General features: G+C 34.9%; 1 protein-coding gene across 1 annotated transcript in view; it reads right to left on the reverse strand.

Moving 5' to 3' along the window:
- LOC122630703 (MATH and LRR domain-containing protein PFE0570w-like) overlaps positions 1-3,347 on the reverse strand; it is a 4,531-nt gene extending 1,184 nt beyond the window's left edge. Inside the window, exons 1-10 of the mRNA XM_043815487.1 lie at positions 3,107-3,347; positions 2,878-2,991; positions 2,632-2,770; positions 2,340-2,560; positions 2,106-2,267; positions 1,641-1,980; positions 934-1,460; positions 726-830; positions 389-654; positions 24-272 (exon numbers count right to left, since the gene is read on the reverse strand). Of these exons, the coding sequence (XP_043671422.1) occupies positions 24-272; positions 389-654; positions 726-830; positions 934-1,460; positions 1,641-1,980; positions 2,106-2,267; positions 2,340-2,560; positions 2,632-2,770; positions 2,878-2,991; positions 3,107-3,217 (2,234 nt within the window). The 5' untranslated portion in view covers positions 3,218-3,347. The remainder of the gene's footprint in view (positions 1-23; positions 273-388; positions 655-725; positions 831-933; positions 1,461-1,640; positions 1,981-2,105; positions 2,268-2,339; positions 2,561-2,631; positions 2,771-2,877; positions 2,992-3,106) is intronic.
- Positions 3,348-8,657: the final 5,310 nt, after the last annotated feature.

Genomic DNA, 8,657 nt, shown 5'->3' on the forward strand with positions numbered 1-8,657 from the left:
TAAAAGGAAAAAAAAAAAAATACCTGGGAGATTTCACACATGATTCTTCCTTAACTGTTTTCATTTTTTTAGTCTCTTCCAATACGGCTGCCTCGAATTGAATCATGTTCCTACTATGAGGCAATTTTCTTTGCTGCTTTCTAACTTGATCCAATTCATAAGTTAGATAAGGTTTCATGCTCATCGTGCAAGGCATAAGAGGTGCTTCGAATTTGCCAGTTTCTTCCGTTCTCATAACTACTTCTTTGTCACACGATATACATTGGACGTCTCTGATCAGAATGATAATTTGATGAATAAATTTTCAATCATAAAAAAAAAAGAAATAGAAAAGAAAAAAATGAAGAAACAAAAATAATCAAAATAATGAAAGTTCGTGTTATAATACCTAAGTAATTTTTTGGTTCCAGCAGCTTCGGCCTCTCGTCTAATTTCAGCCAAACGTTTCATTTTCTCTTGAAGCGACTTCAATCGATTGTTAACAAACTCTCTCAACGGAGTTATCTCAATTTTATCTACTTTCCCTTCAATCTCTTTTTGTACTTCGTCCAAAGATTGCTGCCATATCGATTCCTGTTTACCTAGTTTACTTATAGCTTCCTCTAATCCACGAGTTAAATCGTCGCAGGCAGCGTTGAATTGATCGTGAGAAACCTAAATAAAAATATTTTGTTAATCATTTGTCAATCTATACGCGATTAATAATATAAAAACTTATCTGAAACCTTTCTATTGACTATATGAGCGTCAGCTTTATCGGCCAAAGCATCCTCAAGATCTTCTTTATCAGCTTTAATCGTTTTCAACAATTCTATTTGTTCTAACATAGCCTAAAATTTTATATATGTATACACATATACATATATATATATATATAATTGTTATTTATTTTAACAAATATTTATATGATCCTTTCGTTTAATACGTTCTTACGTTCAGATTCATTTCACGATCTTCCGTATCACCCATAAGACGATCAGCTGTCTCATTTAATTTTCTCATATCCTCTTGAATATCTTGAATCTTAGAAACCAATTCGTTCAGATCACCATCACCGGTTTCGCTTGGTTTTGCTACGTCTTTCAATTTTTCCGTAAGTTCATCACCCTCCTTTTCTAATTTTTGAAGACGAGCCTCGATATTAGTGAAATTATTGTCAAACGTCGTTCGCAAATCTTCAACATTCTCCAAACATATATGAATCTTTCGTTTATTTTCCTCGTCAAGTGACTTGTCCGGTGCCGATTCGCCCTCGACCGTTGGTGTCGTATCAACTATTCCTTCTCTCGTTTCTAACGCATGAAGACGCTCTTCTATTCTCGCCAAAGCATTATCCATCTTCGTTTCCACGTCGTGAATATTTCTCAAACACGTTTCAATCTTTTCATTTCTTGATTCGCTCGTTTCAGAATTGATTTGGTTATTATTCGTCGGTGGTATCTCTTCCGTTTTGACTTCTTCTATAGAATATTGATTACATAAAAAAGAAAAAGAGAAAAAAATTAATCAAGTAAAATAACACGTCCGATTAGGATTAATCGATTTAATCGATTAAGATTATTCATATAGCACTACTAATTGAAATAACTTCGAATATTTGTTCGTAAAAATTTTTATAAAAATTCTTCGACGTGTATCACCTGATTCTACCGGATGATTTTCCGAATGATTTTCCGAATGATTTTCCAGATGATTTTCCGTATGATTTTCCGGATGATTTTCTGGATTATTTCCCGGATTATTTTCCGGATGATTTCCCGGATTATTTTCCGGATGATTTCCCGGATTATTTTCCGGATGATTATTAGTTACATTTGTCTCTTCGTTATTAGTATGTAAATTTGTTTCATTAGTATTTGCCGAATTAGGATTGTTTCGCTGTATGTTTCTGTTTTCAACATCGTTCGATATATTTACATGTACGCCAACAGTTTCAAGATTCACTCCAGTCTTCATTACATCTTGGACCATTGATGTGAGCTAACAAAAAAAAAAAAGAAATATATCATTTCTTTTAAGGAACCATCATGTCGATGATAAAGATTATTGAAAAAAGAAAAAACCAAAAGCAAAAAATAATAATATGGAAAAATTCATTTCAATACCTTCTCCATTCCTTGTTCAGTGGCATCGAGCCTTTTGTTTATGTTAATAATATTCCACATGTCTGTTAAAGGATCCGTGATATTACCCTTCAATCGTTCGACCAATTCAGGATTAGTAGACAATTCATCTAATGCTTCGAATCGTTGCTCGAGACGTCCTACCTGAGATAGTAATACATAATTAATATCATTTATACATATATCTTTATAATAATTTATTTTTATAACATTTACACTTTGTTCGAGCTTTTTAAAAGCCAAAGCACTCGGAGTAGCGCCATCGACAATTGGCTCGATGAAAATAACATTTTCATATTCTCCTTCGGATCCAGATGTTATTTGTTGCTTAACACCTTTCGTTTTTTTGATAACAGTATCGTCTGCCACCTTTGTATTTTTCTTATTTCGAGGTGTAACTGGGGCACTAGCTGACGTTTGACCGGCATTTTTATGATCTAAACGTTACATCGTCGGATGAATACGTCGAGTAATTTTTTTTTTTTTTTTTTCAAAAACATTGATTTACCCTCATCCGTGAAAACGTCCACGTTTACCGTCACTTGATCCGTACTATGAATACGTTGTTTCACTTTACCAGATCCGTCGGTGATGCTGTACTCGTGAAGATGCAATGATGGACCAGCTTTAGCGGAAGCTACCATTGTCTGTAATTAATTACAACGTATAAAACGATAAAATTATTAATTGTATTGTTTGGATGTTAATGAAGAAGAAAAAACAAAAAAAAGAGAGAGAAAGAGAAATATCGTACTTTTATTCGTTTGGCATCTTCACCTCTATATTCGACTTTGGTTGTTCTTAGGTTAATTTGATGCAATAAAACGTGTAAAAAATTGTGAAGAATGTTCAAGTTAACCGCACCGACCTATCAGAGAAAAGTCGAGGATGATAGAACGAACGTATTATTTGATTTTGTAAAAAAAGGAAAAAAGAAAAGTATTTAAATAAGAATATTATTTTTATTATTAAGAAAAGCTAACTTCTGGTGTTCCCAGAGCAAGATCCAGCATCTGAGGTAAGGAAACATGAAGACTTGTTGCTTCATCGTTCGCCGCACGGTGTACCTGAGCCTTTGCAGTTTTTGCAGCCATATTTTTTATTTATACCAAAGATTTTTCTATAATCAGAATCAAAGCATAATCGTTCCTTTTCTGAATTAATACTTTTATCGAGTCGAATAACCTAATTAACGAATCAAGCAACGTGACATTTTTCGGAGAAAAGAAGATCGTTGTTTGGCCTTGAAATTGTATATTTATATATTTGTAAGGTTTTTCATTTTTTGTTACTTTCACAAATGTTTATTAATTATATCATTTTTCACTACTATTATTTTACATGTATATAAATTGGTTATATAAGAAATTTATATTTACATTCTTTTAATTATTTTATTTTAATTTTTTAATAACAATAAATCTCCGTGTGCAACCTCTATGCATAATCGATATTATTTTCAACGTCGCTTTAATAAAATATAATTAGTTTGAAAGTACTCTCGAGCTAATTGGCTCCATTAACATAATTATCGAATTGGATATATTGAATTTAATTTAAACGATTTCACATTTTCTATCATAATTTATTTTTTCCGTACGTCGGTAAGATAGAAAACTATAAAATAATCTTACGATTTATTTTCTGCCAGTAACATCGATATTTGCTATCCCTTTGTACCGTCGATAACTTATCGATTTTTAGAAGTTTCATAGCAAGTTGTAGGAACAACCATATAGTTGGAGCTACGTACATATTTCTACGGTGACGCGAAGGAATTCTATTCTTAATTAATTTAATGCGTTCAGACTTATTCATATTATTATTTATTTTTACGGTACTTCATTATTTACATGCTTAGTCAAAGGAAGAGAGTCGACGAGTTTAGAAACGAAAGTAACGACATCAAGTTCGCGCATTACGAAAAGAGTGATTTTATATTTTATAGCTACTAAATAATTATCGAAAAATGTTTAGGAACCGATGTTCTTTCCATAAATCAAAGTATTTCGATTAAAAAAAGAAAAGAAAATTAAATTAACTATCGTGCAATATGAAATACCAATAAAACATTTCTTTCCCTTAATTAATAAACTAGCAGATGCTCGTGAAAAATTTCTTTGATAACTCAATGAAAATTTGATCCCCTTATTACATTTAGTTCTTTATTTCACACATTTCCAAATTTAACTTTTAGAGTAAAAACAAAAGAAATCCAAAGGAAAGCAAACGAAATTAAACTAAACTGAACGAAACAAAACGAAAGGAGAAAAAAAAATTGGATCTCGAATACAATAGAATTACAATTCTGGTCCGGAGAATTACATTCTGCATCGGTAGTATACATTTACCAACCCTTGTCATTCCCTCCGAAGGAGCATCATCAGCAGTAACAGCACTGGTACTCGCTTTCGTTCTCTAGCGTACGTTCTCTAGCGCAGAGACACAGTACAGGGAGGACTAGTAATTGCGTGGAAACGGTTAAAGGAGAATGGGGGAACGAGTCGCGGGACTTTGGTACGTGCTTACCTCTTCCACGAAAGGATATGTAACAGGGACGAAATGGTGAATCTCGTAGTAAGAGGAAGAAGAAGAAGAGGAATAGAAGGGTGGCGAGGAAGAGGAGGAAGAAGAGGAATAAGAGGAGGAGGAGGAGGAGGATAGTATAGGGAGGGTGTGGGTAAGTACGGTTTGAGAAGCAGAGGTAAGCCGGCGTTTATATTTAATTAAGGAGGATACAGGCCCGTGAGAGGAAGTTCAGAAAGAGGTGGAGAGAGGAGTTTAGGTCGAAACGAGTCGCGAAAGGACGAAGAAAGATGACAAGAGAAAGAGAGAAAGAGAGATAGATAGATAGAGAATTTCTCTGTGTTTCTTGTCTAATTATCTACCCTTCCAAAAGTGCCACGTTCACTTTCTACCGTCTAACAGTTGATAGTCCTTTCTTTCTTCTTCCTATTGTTTCAGGAAATCTTCTATCTCTATTCTTTTTTCTCCCTTTCTCTTTCTTTTTGTCCCTTATCACGAGATATCCTCGAAAAAGAAAAGAGAAAAACATTTCACGGTCTTTTACCTTCCGATTTGTCCCCTGTCCCTTTATTTCTTTCTTTCTCTTTCTCTCTATCTTTCTCTCTTTCCTTCTTTCTTTCTTTCTTACTTTTTTTCTTTGCTTCCCTTCGTAGGACGACTTTGAAACTGTCCTAAGAAACAAGTCTCAAGCAACTTTTTAATTGGGTTGCCGTTTTACGCTCGAATCGACAATGATCGGCCATGTTAATAACGTTCGTTTTAACCCCGAAGATTCCGTAAGTACTTTTTTTTTATATATTTTCTTATTTTCTCTTATGAGTTTTTCTCGATGACTCTTTTTCTGTTCCTTTTTACTTTTCTTTTCCTTTTTCTCTTTTCTTAATGTTTTCTCTTACATTAAAAATTTTCTCTCGAATTTACGAGGGAAAGGGGAAAATGAAAGCTTCGTTTTCATATCGCGGATACGATATAAAAAAAGAAGAGACAAGAAAAAAAAGGAGAAGACAATAAGAATAATTTATTTACAAAGATTCGACGTACATAATGCATCGTAAATCCCCTAAATAATCGAAATCGAGAAGAGACGGGTCTCGATCGCCGTCGAAGATTGCCTTTAACGAGTTTCCTTTGAAACGCGGTTTATCGAAGGATTGCCGTTCGCTTTTCTACCCGAATATACTCCGTTGGTGGGTTTTCCCTGAACGAAACTAGAAAAAGAAAGAGAGAGAGAGAGAGAGAGAGAGAGAGAGAGAGAGAGAGAGAAAGAGACACAGAGATAGAACGTTAGAGCGACAGAAAGAAAGAGAGAGAAAGAGAAATTTTGAAAGGGAAGATCTTAATTAAAGACGATCCGTGTTCGAAAAATCGGAGCTCTCTTCGTTGGGAGGATGGTTTAAGGGATGAAAAGAGTTAACGAAAGAGTGAGATAGACGGAGTGACGGATTGACGGACGGATAGAGACAAAGATAGAGAGAAAGAAAGAAAGAAAGAGAAAAAGAGAGATATAGATATACGAAAGGAGAGAAAAGGAGGACGCCATTGTTGGCACCGACACCGCGATAAACCTCCATTATGTTTGCTCGAATCCTTCGATTTATTATCGGTTTCCGTCTCTACCAGTCGACTACAACCACGACGACTAGAACGACTAGGAAGACGACGACGACGACGACGACGACGACGACGACGACGACGACGACGACGACGACGACGACGACAACGACGACGTCGACGTCGACGAGGAGGAGGCCGACTACGACGTGCTCTTTTGGAAAGGGAAAACGACTTCTGCTTCGTCGACGAATTCCATTATAATATCGAGGTCGAGCGGGCTGCGTCGACGTCGCCGTCGGCCGTCTTTGTGTCGCCGAAGAGGATCTTCTCTTTCTTTCTCTCTTTCTTTCTATTTTTTTCATCCCTCATTCTTCTCCACCACTCTCCCTTTTTCCCTCTTTCTCTGTCTATCTCTCTTTTTCTTCTTCTCTTCATCCATTCATCCATCCATCCGTCCATCCGTCCATCCATCCATCCATCCATCCTTAACTCTGTTTGTCCGAAGAGCGAGTATCTCTTTCTATTCTTTCTTTTTTTTCTTTCTTTCTTTCTTTCCTTTCTTTCCTTTACTTTCCTTTTCCTTTTCTTTTCCTTTCGTTATTCCTCTCGAGCATTTATATTGAATTCCAAGCAGTCACGCTAATACCCAAACGTCCGAGAAAAACTTTTGGATTTTCTTTCCTCATTGTCGTTGACAATGAGAAAGTTACTTATCAGTGTCGTTTTATCGCATTGTTTTATCATCGGACATATTCCGATGTATTATCTCCCGCTGATATATTCTTTCGACGGGACGTCACGTCGATATTTCGTGTTCTTTTTGGGAAATATTTCTTTTGTTTTTTTCCTTTTTTTTTTCCTTTTTTTTCTTTTTATATATATATTTTTTTTCTGACGTCGTTACAACGTAACGCGCACCGGAATAGATGTGACGTATTTACTCATGTAAATGTTGTCCAGTCGGACAACAACGAGCGACATGACAGAGTACGTGTCAAAGCTCGTAAATTTTTTCTTCGTTCGATCGCATAATCAAAGTAAAAGTACTCGAAGATATTAATGATTAATAATTAATTAACGCGTCATCCCAGCTCGTTCCTTTTCTCGTATATCGTAAACTATACTTTCTTTATAATGTTTGTAATTGTACGTCTCATTATTCGTTTCTTTATGTATTTGGATTACGTCGAAGTTTTTATTTTAATCGATCGAATTCTTGTCGAATTTTAGAATTGATTTTGAATTAAGTGGTTCAATTGAATACCTTTTTCTTTAGGAACAATGATTTAAAAAACGGAAAAGATATACATAAGTGTACGTTAAGAAAAGTTTCATGATTTCATGCCTGAAATATATTAAGTGTACGAAATATAAAATATTCAATTTCCGATTCTATCGAAATTTCAATATTTCGATATTTCAATCGATTATCTTCAAAAAAGAAATTATTTAACAAATATATGAATGAAGTTAATATATATATTTTTTTAATTCTTTTTTCTGTTGTTCCCAAACAACCAAGATATTTTATTGATCCATTTAATGATCCAATTAATGATCAACCTGATACAAAAAATATGTGTGCATGTATGTCTGGAAATAATCATTTTTTCATTTCTTCTTTTTCTTAAAAACGATCATTTCCACAGTGAATATAATTTTTTCAGACTTTGAAAGTACATTGAATAGGGTAGAATCGGCTAAGCCAATTCTTTTTCTTTCGTGGGTATATAAACAAGAAGAAAAGGACGTAAGAAAAAGTCTCGAGTTGAGAAAGAATGGAAATGGATAAAGAAAGAGGGGAGGCTTTTAAACGCGCGAGATTCACGACGGTATGGAGATTCTTTTTCTCTCTCTCTCTCTCTCTCTCTCCCTCTCTTTTTCTCTCTCTCGTCTGATGTTAGATCGGCGTTAGAAGCTTGTACGAAATAAAAGAAAAAGAAAAAAAAGAAAAGAAAAGAAAAGAAAAGAAAAGAAAAGAAAAGAACTCTAAAGCTAAAAAAGGATATAAGCCTCGAATCTTTTTTTTCTATCTTTTCATTTTTCTATTTCTCTCCCTCTTTTTACTTTTTTTTATTTATATTCTTTTGACGAAAAAGCAGTACGAAGAAGAAACATCGGAAAGAAAACGAAAGACGTAGTAAGGACTTAGCAAAACGTGATAGAAAAAACGAATGAGGAGGAGGATGAAGAGAAAGAGGTGGAGGGCTAGGAAAGTGATGGTGGTTGGCTGTCTTAGCGGTTTCTCAGATATTTAAATCCACGTGAACGACGTCGAGACTCGACTTTCTTTCTCCTTTCTATTCCTACCCCTTCCCTCCCTGTTCTTTTTTCACGAATCCAAATACGTCTCGAAACCTTGAGTTCGCGTGTGCTGTTATAGGCTTGCTTGCTTGCTTTTAAAGTGAAAAAGAGAGACAGACAAACAGAGAGAGAGAGAGAGAGAGAGAGAGA

This window comes from Vespula pensylvanica, chromosome 7, assembly GCF_014466175.1.
Source record: "Vespula pensylvanica isolate Volc-1 chromosome 7, ASM1446617v1, whole genome shotgun sequence".
In the NCBI taxonomy this organism is placed as follows: Eukaryota; Metazoa; Arthropoda; class Insecta; order Hymenoptera; family Vespidae; genus Vespula; species Vespula pensylvanica.